Source organism: Enoplosus armatus, chromosome 22 (assembly GCF_043641665.1).
Source record: "Enoplosus armatus isolate fEnoArm2 chromosome 22, fEnoArm2.hap1, whole genome shotgun sequence".
Taxonomy (NCBI): domain Eukaryota; kingdom Metazoa; phylum Chordata; class Actinopteri; order Centrarchiformes; family Enoplosidae; genus Enoplosus; species Enoplosus armatus.
This window is the reverse complement of record NC_092201.1, coordinates 4,139,303-4,164,853: the sequence shown is the minus strand read 5'-3', so window position 1 is coordinate 4,164,853 and position 25,551 is coordinate 4,139,303. Positions and strand designations below refer to the sequence as shown.

The following is a 25,551-nucleotide window of genomic DNA, read 5'->3' as shown; positions in this document are numbered from 1 at the left end:
TAATGCATGATGTTTGTCAGATACATGACAGCCATGTATAAACCAATAGGCAGATAGGCTCCATGTTTACAGGTGTGGTTAACCATCCAACAAGCCAAGGGAGATAAACAGCTAACAATTTGAGCAGCATACAATGAAAAATTCAATCAGACGTGTATTTATCTCAAACAGTAGGAGTATAAAGACATTAATACATTGAATATTAAAAAAATACCCCTTTAATCAATGCTGTTTTTCAGTACATGTGATGCGTCTGTGATTACACTCCCTTTGATATGAAATGAATCCGTCAGAGATGAAACCACTCAATACATTCAGTGTGACTCTAGTGTAACCGTGACTCAAAAATGATTCAACAGTGGTTGGGAGTGAACTTTAGTTGATGACGCACAAGAAAACGTGAGTGTTACCCATGACAAAGACATCCATCCAGTGAATCAGGTGAATACATCATTTACTGCATCTTGCGTTTTGTTGCTCGAGTCGACAACAAATTCAAGTGTTTCATGCTCCGAATGGCTCAGATGAAATTGTCTTACTAAATTATCTCATGACAGAAGTAATTACATTTGAAGTGGAGAATAAACATCTGACAACAATTATCCAAGTGTTTGATATGATAAATTGCTAAATTATGCGTAACTGGCTTTATTATTTGCTGTTAGATGTTCAGTTTTTCTGTCTCTTCATTTCAGCAAAACACAACACTATTATCAAACCTTCCAACTTAAAAGCTTGCTGAATTAACATGATCAACAATGTTCAGTATTGTGATTCCAATGTGGATGTCTCCCTTTGGCTCCGCCTTGAGTGCCACTTAAATGTATTGCTATTCCTCCCACATCTAGCCCAAGCCTGACAACTTTTTCCACATCACCTTTACAAATAAAGTAGACGATTAATTATTGTTTCTAACTTTTGGCATTGTAGTCTGGAGAAGAGCTAAATTAGGGTGTCCTTTGTATACCGTAAGCAGAAGAGTTATCTGAGGGCTTTCCAAAAAGGCCTGTCAGTTATTCAGGGTTTTAAATTACTGTTTTCTCACCCCATCCCCTCAATCAAAAGCAGTGAGTTTGCTCCCCGGTGCTGCCAAGCTGATGATGAATGCCCTGAGACTTGTTTACTTTGGAATATCGATACTGTCTGGAGAAAGTCAGGTAGCAGATTTAACAAGGAATATGCGAGAGGAGAAGCTGAATGCTCAGCACAGCCTCTCTAATGCTGCTGCAGAAGGTTTTCTTTTGGTCTTATAGCGCAGTTTAAGCCCTGCAGGCTTTGAGGCTGGTGGCACTGGGGCTGTCACACTGGCCTAACTTGTTGCTGAATTTCTGTCCATCAGGATCTGCAGGACATATCTTTGAGCAGGGGATATTGCCTCGGCCCCGTCTGTTGGCTGATGGCTCAAGCATGCAAAAAACAGCCAGACTTCATTCCAGTCTCTCTGAATTTGCTGTGCTTGTTTCATTATTTTAGCTAGTTTTCAAGGAAAAATAGTGCAAAAATATGTTTACATGCATATTTTACCCAGTAATCTGACCTCTAGTTCGGTGAGGTTTATTCATAAAGGTGATGGTTTTGTTATGGTCTTCTGTTCCTATTTGCGCTGTAGGGGTTGTAACTAATTATTAAATATTCTGTTCCCGGAGCTCGAGGTGACGTCTTCAAATTGAAATTGGATGTTCAAAAACCAAGAAAAGCAGCAGATGCTCACATTGGAAAAGCTGCTTTTTGCTAGATAAACACACTAAATAAAATAACACATGAACAACATTAAAATAGTTCAACGAGATTGTGTTGCACAAAACGTGTGTACAATGATTCCCTCTGCAACAAAAAGTCAGCCTTCTAATCAATTTGTGAATGATCAAGCCTTCCACTTCCACAGAAACATGAACACACACTCGGACACACACGCTGAGGTCCGACTATGTAATCGCAGTAAACCATATTGTGACTTCTCATTGAGCAGAGAGGTTGCCTCCAAGGAAACCAGTGTATTGAATTTCTTAGTAAGTTTTTTTAAACACCCAAGGCTTTACTCCCCGATAACAATTAACCTCTTAGCACAGAAGCTGTTTGATCCATGACTGCTGGCTCCACCAGCCATTACTCCAAATAACACACACAAGCGATTGACATTTCAGGAAAATAAATAATGATGTTTCTTTTTTTTTATTATCAGGGGCTGTGTGCTTTTAGGCAGCCAACGGCACTCTCAAACATTTTAAAAATCTGCAAAAAGAGTCTTTACATCAACTAAATCTTAAAATCTTTCTTTAAACTAAAAAATCTGCCTTTATGGTGAAAGTTTTGCTTCAAATTAAAATCACCTTGTGTGTTTTCTTTCTCTCTAGCGGAGCAATCCTCTTAATCCATTTGATTTTATTTTTCTTTAATTTGACAAAATCCAGACGACAGCCTTGAATTGACTTCTGTCTTCCCACCTGAGCTAAACTCAAAGTGACGCATGGCATCTTTATTTGCTGTGTCCCACAACAGCACATACTCAAGAAAGCTTTTTCTTGTGCACTCTGGGATCGACCTTTGGGACTGTTTTGGGACTAAATCTCTTTTGGGACTGGCCAACAGTGTCTTTCACTTTCGGTGCTGACTGACTACAAGATTAAAAGTCTCTGTGATGTAACTCGAGAGACAGCTAAAGGAAAACTGCAAAAAGAAACCTCAGAGTTTTAATGTGTCCCAACTTGTTTGACTTTGTGGCTGCTCACAGTCAACAGACAGCAGAGTTTATTAAAGGGGATTACGGTGGAGGATCAGCACAGCTATTCGTCTCTGCCTGCCTCCTGCTCTGGCAACAAGCCTTGTTGTCTACCCTCTGCCCTCACTTCACAAAAGTTTGCTTGCCATGAGACACCATTAGGGGCTGGTCCAACCAAAGCCATATCAGACTCAACCAGCACCAGCTTCCCTCTTCTGTCTTAGGTAGGTAGGTGTCTGAAAAACATATCATTATCTTGAGAGATCAGAGATTTTGTCAGCATTTGAGAGTCAAATATATGTTATGAGTCTCTGTGCTGGAGCTTTTGTAAACATGATGACATGTTTGTGCTGCTTGCAATCATTTTCCACTTGTGAACACTCAGAAATAGCAGCAGTATGAGCAGCAGTCCAAGTTTGTCCTTGAATTTGCTTTTTATGCTTAGATAACGGGTGGCGATTAGGTATGAAAATCCATCCTTACAGAGAGCCGAAGTCTGTCCCATTTTCGAGCAAGCCTCTGTTCCATTCACCAAAAGTTTTTCTGTCATTGGTCTTTCTTAAATGGACAGTTTCTATTGTACTGGGCAGTACAAATGTGAGCACCTTGTCGTTTTAACCTTGAACATGTTTTAGCTTTTCAGAAAGACAACCGTAAATGCAACCGTCATCATGCTAGCATGCTCAATGACAATGCTACATGCTGACTATTAATATGATATTTACCATGTTCACCATCTTAGGTCAGAGTGTCAGCATGCTAAGATTTGTTATTAAGTGCTAAACACAAAGTGCAGCTGATGCTGAAAGGAAAGCTGTTCGTTTTGCTGGTATTCTGTCAAAAACCAAACTATTGGACACATTTAAATTGACCCATGTGTAACACTGACAACCTATATGTTCAGTGTGAATATGCCTTTACTCTGAAGGAGAAAATACAGAGCTAACAGAGCTTCTCTCTTCTTTGTGCACCACATTTAACAGCTGTACTTTTTTTTTGTGCCTCTAAATGACAATCACTGCTCGTCTATCTCATTTTCCTTATCACGTCTATTGTTATAAATCCACCTCATGCACTGTTAAAGTAATCACTTCAACTCATAGGATTTCCTGCAAATGCGTTGTGTTGATGGGTGCACATTTTCAGATAATAGCCAGAATAATGGACCAGACAGAATAGAAATACTTAATTTAACCAAATCACAAAGAAATAGACCAGCCCATTTTGAATTAAATCTTCTGGTATAAAAGGAGGAACTCTGAATACAGTTTTCATTGTCGTCATCTCTCCGTTACTGTTGTTGGAGATAGTTAGGAGATGCTCCCTGCTGCAGTCGTATTGTTTGCTTAAACAAGCCACAGCAGGGAAAGGGCGTGGACAGAGTGTTGCTCTCGTAAGCATAACAAGATATAATGTCAAGGTTAATTGACCAACAGGGTCCTGTCACATTGGATTAGTGTGGGATGCTGGAAGTGGATATAACCCAGATGCAATATTAAACACACACACATACACACACCACCCTTTTAAATGCATCCACCAAACCCCATCCAGTTCATAAAACCTTTCTCTCAGATGTAAAGTGCCATCTATTACCAGAGATGTAGAGGAGGACGAATGCAACAGAACTCCTTTTTAAACACAGAATTGAGTCAAAACAGAGACAGCTCACAGGGCTGGCATTAATCTTTATGACATACATTTGAAGTATTCGTCAGTGTAAGTGGCAAAAATGAATGCTAATCACATACAAAGATGGGAGTAAATATAAAGTAAGGCTTTTCTTTCTTTTAATCAAATCTAGTTGAAATCTAGATTAAAGGTAGTTGGCAAAACAATCTCACCAGAAGGTCCATTCACTGGATTTTGACTGTATCACAAGATCTTCCTCGGCAGATGGAGGTACCTATTCCTCTGAAGCACCTTAATGACTTCTTGTCCATGTTGGATGGAAACAAAACACTCAGACATCATAAGTGTGACTGTAATACCCTGAAATTGTTAGTTTGGCATACTTTAAAGCTCTGTTGAAGAATAATTCTGGTTTATAAGACTGGATTGCAATAAAAATAACTTTTTTTTATTACAACTTGGGTCTTGTCTGCATAGTTTTGGCCATCTTTTCAAATAGTTGTGATAACGTTGTAGTCACCAAAGTCATCGCTACGAGGAAGTCTGGCACAAACATGAGCAATAAGACTTGTTTACCACCTTACAACTAAGGTAAGTACTGTAGGACAAAGTATTACTGATAGAAATGATGGCAGAAACTCTGAAAATAAGATCCTAGTTGTAATAAACAGGAATTATTATCCTTTAAGTACTAAAACATGATTTTGGACAGTACCACATACAGTAGGAATGACTTCTTTCTCTTACTGTATATCTATGCAGTGACTTTTAGAAAACCTAAAGTATGTTTAAAGGACACAAAATGTCAGCTAGAGAAACTTGGCTTTTTGCTTTATGCTGAGGTTGCTGCTCTTTGACGTCCTTTCACAGCTCAAAAATGACATCTGATAAGCTTCTCAGGGAGCCCAAACCCGGCTCTGTGGTGCAGCAGAGCCAGAATCAGTTGAGCTGAAATTATATTTCCTATTCTACTGGCTAAATATAGATCTGTCATTCAAACCCCTATGATGCCATTATTCAGTGGATGTATTATTTCTACTGGTACATGAGTTTTAATATGAAAAGGAATGTATTGTTACATTAGTGGACGCGATGGCTCAGTGGTAACCATTGTCACCTCACAGTAAGAAGGAACAGAAGGTTTCAATTCACAGGTCTTTCTCTGATAGCCGTCTCCTTCCACTTGTGTTGGCTTTCTTCAAGGGCTTTGGTTTAAACCAAGATTTCAAACATTTGGAACCCAAATTCTAAATCTAAATTGCACCTGCCTGTGAGTATGGATAAACATTGAATCAAATAAGCTAATAAGCTAGATAGAAGATAGAAATATAGTGTGCAAGTAAGACATGTTAAGACAATAAAGGTTCACTGGCCTTTATAATGACAATACTCACTGAATACACTGCTAATACCCTCATGTCAAGCCGTTTGGTGCTGCAGTCCCCTCCGCTACTTCAGCCTCCTCCTTATGTGCAAAGCTTTTGGCGTTGTTGACTTTATTAAGATTTAATGTCCGTCTGTGTGTGTTTGTTTGTTAAAGGGGGATTAGTCCTCCCAGCAGAATCCTTGGTTCTTCTCAGATTCATTGAAAGCGCCCTCACAAAGCAAAACAGCTGTTCAGTTCCTTGAGTGTCTCTGACTGAATCAGACAAAATTTCCTCAACACAAAACTTTCACACCAAGTTCGACATTACTGCGCTATGTAAACCATAGCGGTGCACAGACTTCCCACCAGGTCTTGTGGCCGAAGTGAGGGATTCTAGCATGTTCATATAATCCTGCAAAGCCATTTTCTGATATTTTCTGTCATGCTTGAGATTTTTTATCTGGGTCCCAGTACAAAGTACAGTTTCATTACTCCAGGAATTAAGAAACCAACAAATTTAACTTTGTAGGATTATTTTCTGTGCTTTATTCCACACAAATTTGCCACAAAGGGCTTTACAATCTGTACAGCATACAATGCCCTCTATCCTTAGACCCAGACAGTAGAATGAAGGTCTACACACAGTACAGTATGTGTCACTCACTGTGTCTAAAGTACTTTGAAGGTTTCTCATTGTTTAGTGCTCTGGTTTTCCACCATGACATACCAAGCATGAACTTCATCATGGGCAACCCACCGATTAGAGAAACTCCATTTTCCATGCCATGTCGCTCGGTGGAACAAGAGATAAGTGCTGGGAGTTGAAGTGCAGTACTCCCTGTCACTCTCTCTTTCACTTTCTCGCTCTCTCTCTCTCTCAAACGGCACTCACACAATGTAGTTAATTAGGGGATGCTTTTATTGCTTTCTGGGACTCAGGTTTCTTTAATTAAGGAACACAGAAGTGCCTTTCACTGGAAGACGCATGCTTGATGAATAAGATAAGGACTGGGCTCATGGATTGATTTAACTGGCTAAACGGCATTCCACCAGGCGAGTGACTGTAGAGTGACGGGGGTTGTGAAAGTGAGATTTTACAGTGTATTTGTTATGATTTTTGTTAATCAGAGCTTCCATTTTGGGCGGATCACCATTCCACAGTTTCTTTAGAGGGGTGATTTCTTATGACTGTGGTTTGCCAGCTTGAAATACAAACCTGTCACGTCTCCAATACTTCCATTAAAAGACTGTCTTCTTACCTCAGCTTGTGTTTGCATTCATATGTTCGAGGTAAAACTAGCTGTTCCAGTGCTGAAATGTGCCACAGTATCCTCGGAGGTTTAAGCCTCTGACAAATGCTCCTGTTGTGTCCAAGGTCCAAGGTCTTCACAGTTCAGTTTCAGTCATGCAGGCTCCGAGCATAAAAACATCTGGTACGACTTTTTAATAAACCCATCAAGGGTTTACAAGTTGTAACAATGGTTTTATTAGCTGTTAATAAATATTTTACTTGCTTTGCTTTATAGATCAGTTATAAGCAGTTAAAAAGAACAACGTTTGAGTAGCTAGGTTGTGAAAAAAATCTCTTTTTGTGGGTATCCTGACCCACAGTTTATCCTCTGTGTAGTTTCAGGTTTTTAAATGAAATGCTGCTGGTTTTGGGTGGCTCATTGTAAATAAGTTCCATCCGGTGTCACCTCCATTACCACACCGCCTCAAGGCAAGGCCAAAGCTGCAGATCCTAAAGTTATTTTAGAGCATCACTCACTGTTTTTCCTTGAGGAGAGCGCTTATTGATTTTGTCAACAGAGCATCGATTTTTCTCCCCTCTCTCTCTCCCTTCGGACCTCGGCCGAGAAACCACAGCTGAATGATGGTGAGCGAAACCTCAGAGTGATAGACTATAATGTATTTTTCTGTTTTGAAGGGTCTTTTTGCAGTTTTTCAGATAAAGTCCTCAAAGGGCTAGAGCTTGACCCAGTTATGCTATCTGTTGGTTTGTTGGATTTATGACCACTATTCGGCTAATTCCTAAGATGAGCCATGACGGCCACTATTTGTGAAATTGTGTCTTTCTCAAGAAGAGGATGGATATGTTGTATTTTCAGTATTTTTCAGTATTTCATATTTTTCCAATATGGCAGTCCAAATCACCTCAGTCAGAAGTATTCCCTTTGCCTTTCAGAGTAGTAAGCACTGACAAAACCGAAGACATGCTCCTAAAATTGGCTCATTTGTCTGTTATTCCTCTCTATTAAAATGAGGGGTGGGCTGCCAGGTGTTTGGTGTCTGCTGAGGAGAACGAAGGAGCAACGATTATGACTGCTGAAGGGAGAAGTCTGTTGCGAGGTCTCATTATTTTCAGCCCATCTGGACTTGATGTTGTCTCTCCGGTACTTAAAACAACCCACTTCTCCTTCCATCACTGTGTGTGTGTGTGTAGTATATACCAGTGTGCATGCACCAGGGATCCCTGGCTGACTGCTGACTATAGTTGGATAGGTGCTACTGAGTTTGCTGCTGGCTGTTTGAGCCGTCACTATGTTGTTGAGCTGAGTGTGTGACAGTCTGTAGGTGACAGAGTTGACTGCCAGTTGTTCAATTTCTCCAGGCAGGTCCATGTAGCAGAGCAACAACATATGGTGGAGGAAACGACAACTCGTTATATACCACTCACACCAAATTCAATCATCTTATGAGCAGTTTTAATCGTGAAAACGTAACTGAGCAGGATATCTACAGGTCAGGAAAAGTCTTCCAGCGTTTTTGTTCTAGGTAGCCATTGCTTTATTCATTAAACTTGAAACTTGTTTAAGATAGATAATCCATCACATTTTGTTATCTTTTTTTGTCTAGTCTTAAAGTAGAAGTAAATCATATAATCTGTTCATAAAAGTAGAATTAATTTGCTTCTTTTTGGTTAACAGCCCAGATGAGTTTACTACAGTAAAATGTGCAAAAATCATTTTTTAGGCTTGTTCGAAATGTATAGTTCTATATGTCAATTCACATTGAAATTTCCTTGCATTAAAATCCTGGAAAAGTAAGCAGTGTCATACTATTTTTTCTGATTTCCACAGTAAGAAAATGGGGAAAAAAAGGACTGCATCCTTTTCCCAAATGATACAGTTGTCTTCGTTTAGTTTCAAGACTCTTAGTTGATTCATATACTGTCTTGAAGTTTAAAGAAAACGTACAGAAATCTTAAAACCCACGGATTACTTTGGAAAATTGGGAGCATAGCTTGCCTTTAAGATGCTCGAAGTACATCCAAACCACCAGGCATTGTAGTCTCCTAAAAATCAGCCTAAAGGTTATAACACATGACAACCTGTGTGAGCAGTGTTTGGTTGGGCAGCTCAGCTCTCTTCACCCAAAAACAATATGGCTCAGCTGGGGGATATAAAAGAAATGTGCTCACTGACAGGGGATATAAAATTTTAAATTAAAGATGCCTATTGTTCTCTAACTTCCTCTGGAAGTTCTGCCTCTGAGAAAGGTTTTGTTTAAAACTACAGTCTATCTGTACACAATTTGAAGCCTCAACTAATTTCATTTTTTAAATTTTCTATAATTTTAAGGTAAAATAGGGGCTGAGAGTGTTTGAACAATGTGTGTTAAACCCCCTTGAACCCGTTTGGTTTAACTGCATCATTGGCTTGTCGTGGTCGTACCATTGTTAATGCCTCTCAAGCACACCCTGTAAAATTACCTCCGTTCTCAGTCCCAGCGAGTTCTGTGTTGCAGGTGATTGCCGTGAAAGTGTCAGCTTTCTGAGATTTTTTTGTTTAAATGGCAAGTGGAAAATGCCAACATCTGTTACTTCCACTAAATTGGCTGAAGCTGTGCAGTCGCTTCTTGTCCTGCTAGTCAGGACCGATCGTTAGGAGTCTGCCACCTCTTGATAGACCCAGGCGCTGGCTGAGGTGCTGATCCGGTGTGCCAACTCTGCGGGCACACACATTTTCCTACTTTTATCTCACCTGTCAGTTGGTGTAATCACTTTTGGGGAACTTTGATTCAAATGCTGCTTTGGCCCAGTTCACTGAAATGTTGTTTTCTTCTCTGCAGCATGCAGCAACGTTTTATTTCTCCCAGAAGTTTAATCCAAACTCTTTGCTGTTTGCTCTTTCCCCAGTGCCATCATGGGCCATTGTCTCTATTGCCTTTGTGGCTATCATCCTGGTGTTAGCATGCTGCTTCTGCATCTGCAAAAAATGGATATTCAAGAAGAAAAACAAAAAGAAGGGCAAAGACAAGGGCAAAAATGCCATCAACATGATGGACGTCAAGGATGGAGCCAAAACCGAGGTAAAGACTTTGAACTATTCTTGCTTTAACTTCAGAAACATATCCCTCCTTACACGCTAATTTAATAACGCGCTTACTGCCAAAACATTTCGTTTTAGCTGGATCGTCTGTGCAAGACGTTACGCTAGAAGCTGAAAATTATTTGTCCAGAAATGTGTCTTAAATATATCCCATAATGTTTAGTGGGTTTTTTTTTTGTTTCTTACTGTGCTCAAAATACATTTTCTTTTTATAATTTTAGTGCTCTTAATGTTGTATGATGACAGATTTGATTGATCACATTTGCAGTAATTCCATCAACACATTAAGTTGTGTTTTCACCAACAGTATTAAAATAATTCTACTGCAAATATGGCTGTCAAACCTGTCCCTATTTTTTTAATGCAATGGCTGCTACTGTGCTGTATGTATTTTCTATGTATTATGTATTTATTGTTGCCAAAGAGATACATACAGTATTACCTACTATGATATTTCACCACTTAATTAAAAAGGAGTTCAGTCTAATTACAGGAGAGTTAATGTAAGTCATTTAAATGGCTTCAGATTGAAGAGAGAGTATTTCAGTCTCTTTTTTTCTCCTACTTTTTGTTCCTGTGAGTGTTTCTTTTTGTCATATGAGGACCTGCTCACTTGTTGAAGAGTGTGAGTAACGTTTGCCGTGTAATGAAGTGGTATCCACCCAGAGAAATGACATCACCAAATGATAAACAAATGGGAGGGAATTTAATTAAAACCCTACCTTTCAACGGTACAGAACGGGAAGCGATGAAACGCTGACACTTCAAATGGAGTTAGCACACTAATTGCACCAGCGGAGCGTCATTATGCTGCCGTCCTCGGTGGAAACATGTACAAAGTGTGTTTAATTTGCTGCAACATCTCTGCTCAGATCAGAGGTGGATCCGAATCTTTGACACAAACCACTTCATTTGACTTATTGTAGAAGAAATTAAATGTTAAAGATTTTCTTATGTAACAGACAACAGTGGGGAGCTTTAACAAACAGCAAGGGCAATCAAATAGCTGCAGTACAGTACATCACTTAGCTTTGTAGACTTTCCATTAATTTCCAATATCCTGACTGCCTTTGAACCATACAATTTTTTATTTCCAAACAACCATTAATCTGCCACTTCCGAGGCAAGCGGTCATTTCTCCTGGTGTGCCCAGACTCTGGTGTGTTAACTCCTGTGTGTGGTTGTTTTAATTTGTGTTTCTTCCTTCTATGTCCTCCTTATCTGTGTTGTGTCTGATGACTGTTCGGGATGGTCACTGGCGGTAGGTTCCTAATTGCTGTTGGATCTTCTTAAGCCTGCTGCTCTGATGTTTTCTTGTAGCCTCTTGACAACAACTTACTCCCGTAGAACCAAATATATGTAACTATGCACACAGTACATGTATATCTACTGTATATATGTGTGTACAACCTGCATATGCACATATATATGTATGAAAAAAACACTGGGTGCGCATTGACAAGGTTGAACCATGCTGATTTTTGTGCCAAGCTAAAGTCTCCTGCCTTTTGAATCTTTAATTTACATTTCAAACGAGTGGCGGTGAGCAAATGTAGAATGACTGAGAGGCTCTACAAGTCAATGTTCTTTTGAAACTGATGATGAAAAGGAAGCTTTTGACGCACACATTCACAGCTGTCAACCTAGGTGAAATAGATCACACCGTTCCTGGAGCACGGATGCATAAAAGCTGGATTACCCTTTTAAAAATCATATAAAATTCGATAAATTGATAAATTAGGGGATGTTATTTCCTCAGTCATTTTAACTGCTCCACTTTTCCCTCTTTTATGTGTCAAAGAAAAACCTAAAGACCACTCAATTTGGATTTGCTCCCAAAAGGCAGAGACCAAGTGGCTCAGTGGAAAATTCTTTAAAACCAATCAGTGTTGTTCAGCCTTTTGCTTTCACATGAGCAACTTGACAGTCTAATAGGAGCAGGCCCCAATGTACATTACAACCCCTTTTACCAACACCTACCCACCCACCGCTGGCATGATGCTTCTAGCAACCATCGGCGTAGGGGATAACATAAAAGCTTTAGGGGTTATGATGGCAATGTGACTGTATGTCTGAGGGCGTAACCAGACTTGAGAATGGGGGAATCACACGAGAGCACCGGTTTGTTCAACAGAGAATGCTCTGCATGCCTAACGAAAGAGACATCTTGGAAGGCAACGTTTGAAGCTGAATGAATGACCTTGAGATCTAGTCTTTGCCTCTTCAATCGCATGTTGGTCTTATAACAAACTCCTCCACCCCCCTCCCTCCTTCCCACCCTCCAATGCCACCACCTGCTACCCTTACCTCAGTGCCAGGCTAGCGAAAGGGCAACTTCACTTCTCACTCCTCTGCCACTTCAGACTCTTCCCAGTTGATATATGTTTTTGCCAGAGACTCGATCTGCCTGAAATAACATCAAGGGAATTGTCTTACTGTGATCTTTTCCGGAAGCATCTCTCTCTCTCCTTCTTTCTGTCCTCTCTCTATGTCGCTCTACCCTCCCCTCTCCTCTTCTTCCTCTAATGCCTGCCCATTGCTCTCATCTCTGGCGCCATCATTTGATCTTTCCTTCCTTTAGACAGAAACACCCAGAGATTGATAGAAAAGCATCATCAGGGGACCAGGCCCGGGGCTTTAGTGCATCACAGAGCATGTCCTGGTGTTAACTGCTATGGTGTTTTAGTGCTTGCTTCCCCTGTTTCCCCCCTTTATACACCATAAAACAAGTGGCAGCTTTTACAGGAGTAGGTCCGCTGGCAGGACCTGGGCGGGGGAACGGCTGGCTGGGTGCTAGCGCCAGCGACAAACAGGCGACACTGACTCTTGGTGGGTGTCTCCTTCAGGCCTTGAAGGATGATGAGGAGGATGCGGAGACAGGGCTGACTGAAACGGAGAAAGAGGCCGAGCCCAAGGAGGACCAGAAACTGGGCAAATTACAATACTCCCTGGATTACAATTTCACAGAGAATACGGTAAGGATCTGTTCTCCGAATCTCTCTGTGTGTGTCGTTGTTGCGAAAGGTCCTCCTTCGTAAGTATGGTCACACCCAACCTCTGAGGTGGTCCAACTTTTCATCTCTCCAGAGATTAAACAGGACCCACCCAGGTTTTGCACAACATTCTCCTGTTTTTGTTGCATTACCAGCGCTGTAAACACAGTTTGGTCACTGAAGCTTGAGAACAATCTCACAGGGAAATCATGGTGGTCGAGTTTGTGCATTTGCCACTGAGCCTTGTAAAAGATGCTGTACACTATTGGGATTTAGTTCGCCTCTGAGTTTGTTTCTGTCTTTCTACTTGATTGAAAACAGCCCCTGCAGATATCCATCTGCTTTATTTTTTTCCAGCGACTGAGTTTTAAAACGCAGAATGAGGAAGCACATCAGCTTCCTGGCACCAGATGTTGTGTGACAGATAATAGATGCGGTGCGTGAACACAGCGCTGTCCCTCACTGGGCTAGCTAACTCCCCATTATAAACAGAACTGACAGCCTGATATTAGACAGTAACATGCACTGCTCCTATACACACTGGCATAGGTACATCTCCCCATCTACTCAAATACATCTGTACAAAAATGTTCTCATGCAGTTTGTGTCCCCTTCACTGGTCAGTAATCAACATTTCTTAGCATTTAACCTGTGTAATATTTATCAATACACAGATTATAGAGTCAGTAATAATGATCAAATTCAACCATTAGTTCAGTCGACCGGACCCATTGTTTCTTTCAGAGAGAAAATGAGTCATTTCATAAGAAGGGGTATTATGTGGACAATATTACATTACACAGAGTTGATCTGTCATGTAGTGGGAGGCAGTGACAGGTCTCCCTATGAGCTTCTTGATTACAATGGTAATAAGCTTCACAGTGGAGCTGTGAAGTGTAATGAATGGATGACAGTTTTCACAATTTGTGACAGTGACCCCAGAGAAGCCGGGCTCGCCTCATTGCCACTCCTGCTGCCTCTGTAGTTAAAGAAGCTCACAATAGACGGACCTAAAAACTCAGCCGTTCATCTGACCCACTTTCAGCTCAGTGACGGACACAGTCCAGAGGCACAGTGGCCTTCAGGAAATGTTTTTTTAATCCTCAGGCTTTGAGGCCCATGCAATCAATGTGAGCACCATGGAACTGCTCGAGGAGAACTGGCACAGGTGATTGGTTTGATGCTTTGGCTGTAGGTTCCTTTATAAAATAGAAGGCCGTGTGAGAAATTTCCATTATAACTGAACAGGTGGCAGGTCTTAAAGAGAAGATAATGTGGAGAACAATGATTGTCTAGTCTTGGTAATTTGCAGTTAGACATATTTGATCACCGTAGAAGCATGAAGATGGTGTTCCAGTGTTTCCCTTACTTTTTGATGAGATGCCCCTCAGTGTCTGGAAGAAGCAGCCCGTTCATATTGATTCAACAGCACACGATTCCTATGAAATACTAAATACTAATAATGAGTTGTACGACCTTGTCTAAAGGCAAAAGTATTTATAAGTTCTCCAAAGGGATACACTTGAAGGAGAGTGAGTTTTGATGAAACGAAACAAAACGTCTACGCATATATTTCTCATGCACATTTGTTTCATAAATGAGAAAATACACCTCATTTAAGATTGCCGTAAGCATCACTTAATATGCTGCATGGATTGCAAAAGTGACTTCCCCTAAAAGATCTGCCAAGAAAAAGGGGGAAACACTAGTTTGTGTGTGTACAGAGACTGAGGAGAGAAGACCAGGCTGAGTGGGAAAAAGACAGATTAATGTCAGGACCTCGTGGCAAAGAGTCTCAGCTTTGTTTCTGTCTGTTAACCACCACAAATGGCTGCTGCCCCTGGTGTTGATGATTCTGGGTTTATAGACTAATGAGACGAAAGGTTTTGTAAAAGATCCAAATCACTCCAGAGAGCAACGCCGCGGCTACATCAGGCAAATACACAGCAAATGAACCACAAAGAGCCCTCTCGGCACAGCAGGAAGAGAATTATAATGTCATTCCTACTTTCAACATCATTACCATTTTCATTGCTGTTTTTTTTTTGGCAGGTCAAGAGCTGGCCTATTGCATTGTGTCCAGTCACAAAATGTGAATTTTAAACACATTATTGAAAGGATGAATTTCAAAACACTCATATTATTTCATTTTTATTATTCATTTCAGAATTTCCCCACAGACAGTTCATTTCTGAAATAACACCCAAAGCCACTTCAGTAAATATTAGTCTGGAAGAGGACTTTTGGTCTTTGGAAATGTGTGTGTGTGTGTGTGTGTGTGTCACAGCAGAGCCATGATGCATTGGGATAAGGGCCTCCAAGATAAACTGCCAAGGGCTGAATCACCATCCTGCATCCATTCTGGTCAGCGTGCTGCTCACTGGACTGAAGAGTGACACAAACAGAGAGGGGTTAATACCAGCAGACCAGAGTCCTTAGAGTCCTTAGTTAAACAGAAACACCCACACAGATGTGCAAACAGCCACAGTTGTTTCTTTTTAACTGCCAAAGGTTTTTCCACATTCTGCATTCCCAGTTTGGTTTTATTCTTTCAACAATATCGTCAGTGTTGATCGACATAGGGACACGTTACTCTCTCCCTCTAATGTAATGATCCTATAGGTTGTAACAGAATTTTAAGCTTGGTGATTGGATGTTTCTTGTCTAAATGCACCTTGGGAGTTGTCGTAGTAGTATTTTTTATATACACAGGCATGTACCTGTGACTTTTTATGAAAGAACCAGATGTTTTCTAACACAGTTGTTCGTCTTTAGGCACTCTAACCCAGCACCTAGACAGTCCCCCATGAAAATATTACATTTGCTCTTCATACACTTTATTTTATAGCGATATGTCTTATATGTCCTTTAGTGTGGAGGAGTCGGCAGAGGATAGCATGAGCTTCCAAGTGTGAATTTGTCACTTATTATACTTGTACTCAAAAATGGTCCTTCAATGACATATTCAATGAGTTGCATCTTATAGGCACATAGTCAGTTTTTTTCCAGTATTTTACATATTAAAAATATCTATTTTAATTCATTGTAAACTGCATACCTGTTAGGCAGACCAAAGAAGTAGTTTGAAGATATCACCTTGGGCCCACAGGATGTAGGGTGGGTATTTTACACTATTTTTGTGACATTTCATAGTATAAATGATTAATTGGAAAAATAATTGGTAATTGAATAGATGCAAATAATCGTTACTTGTAGCTCCGGCTATAATATGTAAATTACCCACAAGAAATAAAACAGTTTAAATGAACTGGTAGCAGCGGGAAAATTACCATTTAACATCAAATTACCCCAAAAGTCACTTTCACTTAAACCAATTTTGAGAAAATGAAGAAAAAAGAAAAAAAGTGAATTGAGGAAAAGCTCAGCAGACTAAGTGAAATTTGAGTAAAAAGATATTGTTTATGATTTTACTTTCTCTGCTTGGTTTGATTTTGAGGAAAGGTGTTCCTAATGAGTTTTGGGAAACCCCCTCTTGACTTCGTGTTGTGAGCGTCAGCCGATGTGTCACACATTATGAGGAAAGATACAACGAGCCGAAGCAGCAAACTACATATCAACATTTCCGACCACTGAAGCGTCAGCGCCTCCTCCAGTAAAGATGGTGTGACATGCTGTGTCTACGCTGATGGATGGGTGGAAATCAGAAGGACAGCATGCAAGGATGAATTACTACACTCAAAGTCCAAGTGTCACTTCACAGCACCACAGTGCAAAACATGGTTACATTTAGGTTCAGGTAAATGACAGCTGGAATAATTGTACATCTTGTATTTACCTTCTGAGGTATGTAACTATTTCACAGTGAGTGATCTAGATGTAGATGTGCAATTACAGAAGTTATATTTAAGTCAAAGTGGTCATTGAAATCATGAGACTCTTTCAGTGCTTGCCGTGTGTTTTCAAGGTAATGGCAAGAAAATGTTGTGCATAACCTGGGGAGCAGCTAACTAAAAGGATACTCCATACTTTTCATGTTCTTGTCTTGTCACTATTGTCATGTGTGATGTTTGTTTGTGTGTGCGTACAGTATACATGTGTGTATCTGTGGTACATGTACAGAATGTGGACGCTGTGTAATAAATTCTCCATCATTTCATGAAGACCTTTCCATACTGGAATCTCACCACCATCCAATGCAGATCTGTACGTATAGTATAGTAGTACTGAGATACTGTACAATATGGGAAATGACAACATTAACCTGCGCCTGCCATGTCCATGTTTTTAATGGCAGCACTGAAACTGGGTAGTTGATAATCACACACAGAAATACAGATAGATCATCACGACATGCGTGAAGCATAGTAAATGCTAACAAACTCACGATAGGTACAATAAAGTTTTAGTATTGTAAACATTTGTCAGGGAAAGAGCTGCTCTGAAGGCAGAAATAATCTCATTATAAATCAAATTAAACATTAATCTGTGAAGTTTTTAAAGCTGCATCAGATGAAGAAGCCAAGAAAGACGTAAAGGTGGAATTGTGATTAAAATAAACATTAAGTCTTTTGTCCGTTCGTTGAGACCAGGGCATGATTATTGATATGATTTTTATGCTGGAAGGTCTGCTAGGCTAACTGTCTAACCTAGTTTGACTAGACTGCCTAGATCTAGTTTTGATGAAACAATTCAAGGTCCAGTTTCAGAGCTTTCAGACGTACCACATGATCTTCATCTGCAGAGGGACTTTGCATTGGGATTTGTGAGTTTGAGCTGGGATTGTTTTGTCAAACTACTATTTCTGAGCTCAAAAACGAACTTTTAAGCCAACACGGATGAGATGTCTTAACAGTGCTATGGATGAAGTCCGTCTCCGTGACAACTCAACTCCAACCGCTAATTAAGAACATGTGATGCAGTTGGAAGCTCCGTCAGTGGACCTTGAGTCAGGATTATTTTGTCAAACTACTGTTTCCACGGTCAAGAGTGAACTTTGACCTACATCTAATTCAAGTATATGTATTTTTGGTTCATTTACCTTACTCTTTTCATCTGAATGCCACTTGGCCAAAAAAACGTGATGCTTCGGCTCGACCAACTTGTAATTCTGAGAATTTCTCAGTTGGAAAATCTGTAAGAAGAAAGGGAATATATAAATCTATGGCTTTCTGTCTGTAAAATTGATTTGCCTTCATGTTGGTGGTTATTTGCCTCATTGTTTCCTACTTTTTTATTTACCACCGTGTCTCTGGTAGCAGCATTCAGTAAACTGATGCAGCTCCTGACAGCTGTAGAGCTCCATGGCTGAGTGCCCTGGTCAGCCTCCAGATTGCTGCTTGATGGCTGCCTGATAGGAAGTTGATTGACTGACTAGCTGGGCCTCCTGAGAGGCCTTTGAGTAGAGGCTCTGACTGGCAGGTCAATCAGCCTCCCAGGCCCCCCATTGTGGTTATCAATTATCGGCCTTATGTGAAGAGAAACAGTCCTCTCATTCCTACTATGACACATCCTGACCTTTACGAAATCTTCAGCCGCTGCCAGGCTCTGCAGACATAACCTTCTAATTTTGCCGCCATATCCCAGAAAAATGACACTGAATCATCTTTAAGCCACCATTATGAAAGGGTGATTGCTAGTGATATAAAAAGACAAGACGTGAAAATCCGATGGTCCTCAAGGTCTTAGAGCAATGATTAAGAAATATTCCTAGACATTTCTTTAACCAATATATGGTTTCTCTGTAAGGATGTTGGTGGGATGAAAGTGCAAGTTATGATAATTTGGGTTAGTGGACAGTCTGACGTGCCCTCTCTCACTTTTTTACCCTTCGTCTTCCTCTTTTAGCTCATGGTGGGGATCATCCAGGCGGCAGAGCTGCCTGCCATGGACATGGGTGGCACATCTGACCCATATGTAAAGGTCTACCTGCTGCCTGACAAGAAGAAGAAGTTTGAGACCAAGGTCCACAGGAAGACCCTCAATCCTGTCTTCAATGAGCAGTTCACCTTCAAGGTACACCTCGCAGGAGTTTAATTTCAGTTGCTTCCACCAAAATGTTAAAAAACATTTGCACATTTGCTTTTTTTGTCACCGGAGATCTTGGTTCCACCGACAATCTGATTTGCATGCAGCCGTGAATGCTGGGAAGGTGTGGAGACAGCAACCAGCTGGCACATTAACAAGCTCCTGACAGAATATCTCTGACACACACAGATACACTCACATACACACGCTGAGGCTCAATGTGATTGGGATTAACACAGGCAGATGCACCGCTACACCCTGGCCTTGCCTCGGCCATAATGGATGCATGGCCCCAGCAGTGGGGAAAGTTTTGTTATTCCGAGAGTAAAGAGCGCAGGTGTTTGGTGTAAGTTAAGCATAATGTGATGTGATATCCATCTCAATACAGGATTCATTCTTGTGTGTGTGTGTGTGTGTGTGTGTGTATGTGTGTGTGTGTGTGTGTGTATGTGTGTTTTGCAATACTTAATTCCAAATCTGTGGGAAAAAAACAGACAGGTGATTGTAAGCACTGTCAAGAAAAAGATGTCAAGGACAAATCAGGGAGTCTTATCTTTCCCTCGCTTTCTTAATAAGTTTTGTCCCAAAATTGAAGGCAATCAAGGATTACAAGTACTTCTGGAGACCCCCCCCCACCACCACCACCTATCTTTTACCCATCCCAGGTTGAAGGCCTGATAACACCATCTGTCAGAGCGGGGGCTGGAAGAGTAGTGATTGATTTGGAAACAGAAGCACCCACAACGTCACCATCCACCCACTCCAAAAATACACACACATCTGACTCTGCTTGGCATGTAATTAACTTTAGAAACATCACAAGCCTTTGTATGGAAGTCCAGGACTGACAATATTAAGTTAAAATGTATGAAACTGAAACTTTATTTAGAAACCTTTTGAAACACCTTATAATATAATACAGTTCTATACAACAATACCACAGACCATGGCTTCAACAATCACCACCGAGTTGAATCAAATCATACAAAGTCAAAATAAACTGGACCAAGATAGGAGGAGCATTACAGTCCACAGGTGTACCTAATAAACTGGTAACTCTGTTTCAGTGGTGTTGTTTTTTGTGGAATAATAATAATAATATAATAATAATAAACAAGGGAGATTAGTCCTCCATGCAACACAGTAACAGCACAGACCCTTATAGAGACCTACAACTAGAAATATTAACCAAGCATGCTAACTGAAAGCTCATAGACTCAGTGGATAGATGAATAAAAGAAAAAGAGGGTTTTTTTCCCTCACTCAGTGGTTGAAAGCCCATAAAAGTCCAAAGTTAGCTGAAAGTGGCTAAAGTAGCTCATTAATTTATATGATGCACAACATGTCTACCTTTGGACAAGCTCCAGTTTATAATGTTTTCCTTTCAGTAACGCAGCAACCTCTTTAATACTGCTCCTGTCAGCTGTTGTCAGTCAGTACAGTTGTTTTTATTTGAGTCCTGCCAAGAAAACTGACACTGACGTTCTCATTGAATAAAAAAGAGCAGATGATGAACAATCTGGATGTCAGTGTGTCTTTCTAAACTTCTGCCATTGTTAAAATGGATCATACCGGGTGAGCCAGCCAAGTACAGTAGGAAACGCTGTCTATGCTAATGCCCCTTTAATAACACAGTACATCTGTTGTCATCATCCTCAGGTCCCCTACGTAGAGCTCGGTGGAAAGACACTGGTAATGACGGTGTACGATTTTGACCGCTTCTCCAAACACGATGCCATCGGCGACATCAAGGTGCCCATGAACAAGGTGGACTTCAGCCACGTAACGGAGGAGTGGCGGGATCTGCAGAGCGCTGAGAAGGAGGAGGTAAGACTTATGAAACCTGTGTGGGCAGACACACACGCCAAAAGTTCAATCACTCCCTAGAAAATGGGAAGTGAGTAGGTTTGACATCATTTTGTGTCAAGCCTCAGACTTGTACATCTGGTCGCTGCTGTTTCAATAATAACTTTTCATTGGTGCTTGCATAAGTGATATCGCCATTATTTGATTATTTTGCTGTGTTCAGCAAGCCATTTGTGCTCCAACTATAAATGTGATGCCGTGGCTGAAGTAATCCATCTCCCCTGGAAATGTCACTTAATCAGATGTCCACACTTCCCCTTCAATTAATAGAAGTGTGACTTTCCAGGCAGCAGTTCAGGAGATTCAATTTTCATGGTAAATGTCATGGCATATAGCACATGTTGCCAGGGGAACCTCATTTTTAGCATTACGGTGGTTTGATTTAAAGGTTAATTATAACAGCGTCGAATGGCTGGTGCTGTTGTTTGAGTTGAAGGGCATACTTCCTTAGCGTTTGGTCGCACAGCTGCACCTGACAATTTTACGCAAGGCTTGAGACACTGGAGGGATGCTTGTCAGTGTTGAAGCTCAGTGGAGAGCAGTTGCACAGGCAGGACCATGGAAACTGCCACTTTCCACCTTCCAACTGATGAAAAGTATTGAAATGTTTTATAGCGAATTCTCTGATTAACATGTGGCACTGAATGGTACACTTTTTTTATGTGCGGCGCCAGGAGGTTTGCAAGAGTCTGCCTCATTACACCTGGCAAAGTGAAAAGGAGGCAGCTCAGCAACTGTTCCTATTGACAGTAAATCTTGAGATTAAAAGAAAGGTTTGTTGGGGGTCACAAGTAGGCCACAGGTTTTAAATATACAGTATAAAACAAAGGAAGCTCTGTAAGGCCTCATCATATCAGTCCAAACGCTGAGAGCTGCTCTTTCAGGTACGAGTCCAGTGCGTTCAGTGGAAAAGGCAGCAGAGTGAATAAAATTAGAGATTGAATGCTCCACCTACACACAGGTAACGCAATCCTCTTTACTTTGAAGGTCGAATATGAAGTAGCAAGTTCTGAAAATGCCCTTTAAGTTGAAAAGGCAGCTGTTGGCCTTTTACAGTTCATAGAAAATATTAAAGAGCCTGGTCACTGCGCTTGACAGGCGTAATTAACCGTCGCTCCGTCTCTTGCCGGACTCCAGGGGAGTGTGTATTTGTGTTGATTAAAAGCCGGCCGTCGTCATCAGTGTATGACTATTAAGTCATTTGTTTTGTTGTGAAACTGCCAGTCAGGACAGTGGGTGATAAATGAAACGGGTGGGGGAAGTACAAAACACACTGCAACCGTTTCCAGCACACTGATTCTGCATGAGGAAACAGGTCTTGATTGGAACTTGATGAAAGACTCCTGAAATAAAACAAAGGTCGATGTTCAGGTCCGGTTTTCCCTCGATTTATAATCTCCTTTGAAAATGGCAGGTGTGACCTGGGAGACAGTTATTGACTGTGTCTGCTCCTCGTGTTGATAAGGGATATGGCAAGAATATGAATCGCTCCGTGTTCAGTGTATGATAATGAGGCTGTGTTGTGATTCGTGTGAACCAGTGAAGTGATTGCAGTCAGTACTTTTCCAGCGAAGTTGATGAGTGACAAACAAAAGTGGGAGCCGATTCAAACCAAAACAAGAGACCAAATCTATAATGGAAGATTGAAAACATGCACGGAGTTGTTCTACAATGATTGGATATGACTCTGAAGCTGTGAGTCAGAGATGCAGCATCATATGAAGCAGTGAATTTGACATAGTAGATATAATATTGATTTACGTATTTTGTAACTTAAATGTATGTTCTATCCCTTTTTCTATATTTTAATATTGATTGTTAATGCTTTTCAATTCAAGTACTTTAATAATTTTCCATTTATATACCACTTGCAGAGTAGAGTTATATGAAATACAAGGATATATAAGATACCATTTAATAAATTAAAAGAGCTAGTGCTATAAATTAAAGTATAACTACAGAGTACATTTGGAAAGTAGTGTGCAATGTATGTTTTTGGAACTTGTGTAAATCTTCTATTGTTCCTGTTATTAGTTGTAGCAGCAGCTGCAGTAGCACAAGCTACTACATATTTGTAATATTTCTAGCTACTTTAATTGGAAATAATAGAGCAGAGTGTTTGTTGTGTTTCTTTTCTGCACTGAAGTATTTTTCTTAGACAGCAGGCAGCTGGCTCACATGATGACTAACCTTGTTAACAGCTTGTCCTGCAAACAGATCATCAGACCGTTTTGAATATACAGTATATTAGGAAACATTTGTGTCTCCAAAATAATTGTCTCCATTCATCTTTTTTATTTTTATCGGGATCTGCATTCGCCATAATGTAAATCAACACTGCTCATATTAGACACACACTGTTCAGGATTTGTTTGAGTACAGGATCAGTATTTATGATGTTCCTGATGAACAAGAACAAAGATCAGTGTTAGTCATCGTAATATATTGTGTCTTATATTCTGTCTGAATGATCAGACAATCAAATCACATCGACGCGAGGACGCTTTTCCGGTGTTCAGTGTTCCTTTCTTTCATTTCAAATCAATAATGGAAATGTTTCCGTCCAAACAAACTTACTTGCGGCTTTCGTCATTAAAAGCTATCCTTTCTATTTGTGCAGAGCAGAACCAAATAAACATCAACACATTTAACATGTTAAAAAGGCAAACCAGAGATTCACATTCGGTTGACTGAACAATTTCTAATGTGCTTTGGAGGGGAATTTTACGAGCTATTCTTTTCCCCCCGCTCATCTAGCCTCTCAGTGGGCATCTGCTGTGAGCATGTGATGCAGTAAATTTGGATTTAGTAGTTGCTGTTAAAACTGTCCTCACCTCTGCAATGTCTCTGCCTGTCCAACAGCAAGAGAAGCTGGGTGATATCTGCTTCTCTCTGCGATACGTTCCCACTGCCGGCAAGCTGACCGTGGTCGTCCTCGAAGCCAAAAACCTGAAGAAAATGGATGTGGGAGGCTTGTCAGGTGAGGAGAATTGCAATGGTGTGTGTATGTATGCCCACTGACTTTCCCTCTGACAGGCCCTTTGTCTGTAATTATACATGCACTGCAGCACACACTTTGCCTCTCCTACAAATGCTTCTTTTTAACAACTACCCAAACACATCACTGGTCACGATTACATTTGTCAAGGAAAAAAAAAGATGATTTGCCTGCCCCCCCCCCCCCCCCAAGAAATCTTTAAAAGTTGTGTACAGATGTTCAGATCCTGAAGAAACTGCACTATTCAAACCCATGCAACCACTAATGATTGCAGTATGCACTAATGAATGAACAATATGATGAGAAAAGAATAACCAAAGCAGAAAGAAGGAAACCTATTCCTGCTGTGGTGTAGCTCCAACAATAAACCCGTGCAGCATTAAGATCAATAGATGACATTTATCACAATACAGTCAAGCCTGAATAGCGGGTCTGATGTCATGGTAACAGAATGTGCCACTTGTTAGGGCAGAAGAGGGGTGGAAATCCTTGTGCATGCGACACCCACAGGTTCATGACTGGAGCATACACAAACAACACGGGGTCAGTAGATCTGTTTCCATCCATCAAAGAGGGGCCGATGTTTCATTAAGGGACAAAAAACAAGCTTAATAAATCTAAATCACAGGAGCAGGACGACCCTGAATCCACTGGAGTCTTAGCTTCCCTCATAAAAATACTGTGAAGTGCAAATGAACAAATCTTATTTGTATTCCCTGTGGGGGCAAGTCAGTAATGTGGGCAAAAGAGCATAGCAAAGCCAGCTGTTTGCATATTACAGCTTTAAATCCTCTACAATTGTATTACTAGCACATAAAGGCATACATACAACGGTTCGTCCCCAGAATTTTGTTCCTGTCTGGGTGTAAAATCCTCCACAGCTTTTTGTTTTGTCTTTCTCTTTAAATCATATCACATTAAATTGAATATCTTTAGGGTTTTGAGTTGGATTTTTTGTAATTTTATGGACTAAATGATAGTGAAGTATGATCTTCCAGCCTTAAAGGCTGTAATGTTGGTATGAGAAATGTGATGAAATCATTGGTCTTCAATCAAAACTTATGGTCTTACATCAGACTGTGAGACGAAAAAGTCCATTAATGGCTGATTTAGAGCTTCAGCGACCAAAGACGGGGTGTGTCAAACTTCTGAGGGAGTCGGAAATTTTGGAGCAAAATCCCACAATGTGACTGAAAATGATGAAAAATTCACTTGACCTCAAACTCACTTTGCAAAACCTGCATTTCATGTGGCCCTCTGTGCAGAAAAATAGCGCCAGAGACAATGATTGTGATGCAGATAGATGACGTCCCTACATGCAGAGACTGATTTTTACACCATACGACACATCCATTAGACACATCAACTGAAATCCTGCACATAATATTGCCACAGCCAATATCAAACTTTTAATCATATCAAGACACACTCACATACTCAGAAACACAAATCACACAGTAAGCTGTCCTCCTGCTTCTCCTTTGACTTTCTTCAGTGGTTTCATTTTAAATTCCCTGGTGTGCACTTCCCCTCCCGCCTTCACTCTTTCTGCTGCAATTACCATACACCTGGGTCCACTTGCTTTCTGCCTGACAGCCCAGTCTCTCCACATAAGCCTAAACATGGCAAACACGGCACACATTAAAAGCTCAGAGTTCCCT

At 40.6% G+C, this 25,551-nt stretch overlaps 1 protein-coding gene across 1 annotated transcript in view; it reads left to right on the top strand.

The window, feature by feature from the left end:
* Positions 1-25,551, top strand: part of syt1a (synaptotagmin Ia) — a 36,719-nt gene that overhangs the window by 658 nt on the left and 10,510 nt on the right. The window contains exons 2-6 of the mRNA XM_070928731.1: positions 9,856-10,028; positions 12,895-13,023; positions 18,847-19,014; positions 20,686-20,853; positions 23,755-23,872. Of these exons, the coding sequence (XP_070784832.1) occupies positions 9,856-10,028; positions 12,895-13,023; positions 18,847-19,014; positions 20,686-20,853; positions 23,755-23,872 (756 nt within the window). The remainder of the gene's footprint in view (positions 1-9,855; positions 10,029-12,894; positions 13,024-18,846; positions 19,015-20,685; positions 20,854-23,754; positions 23,873-25,551) is intronic.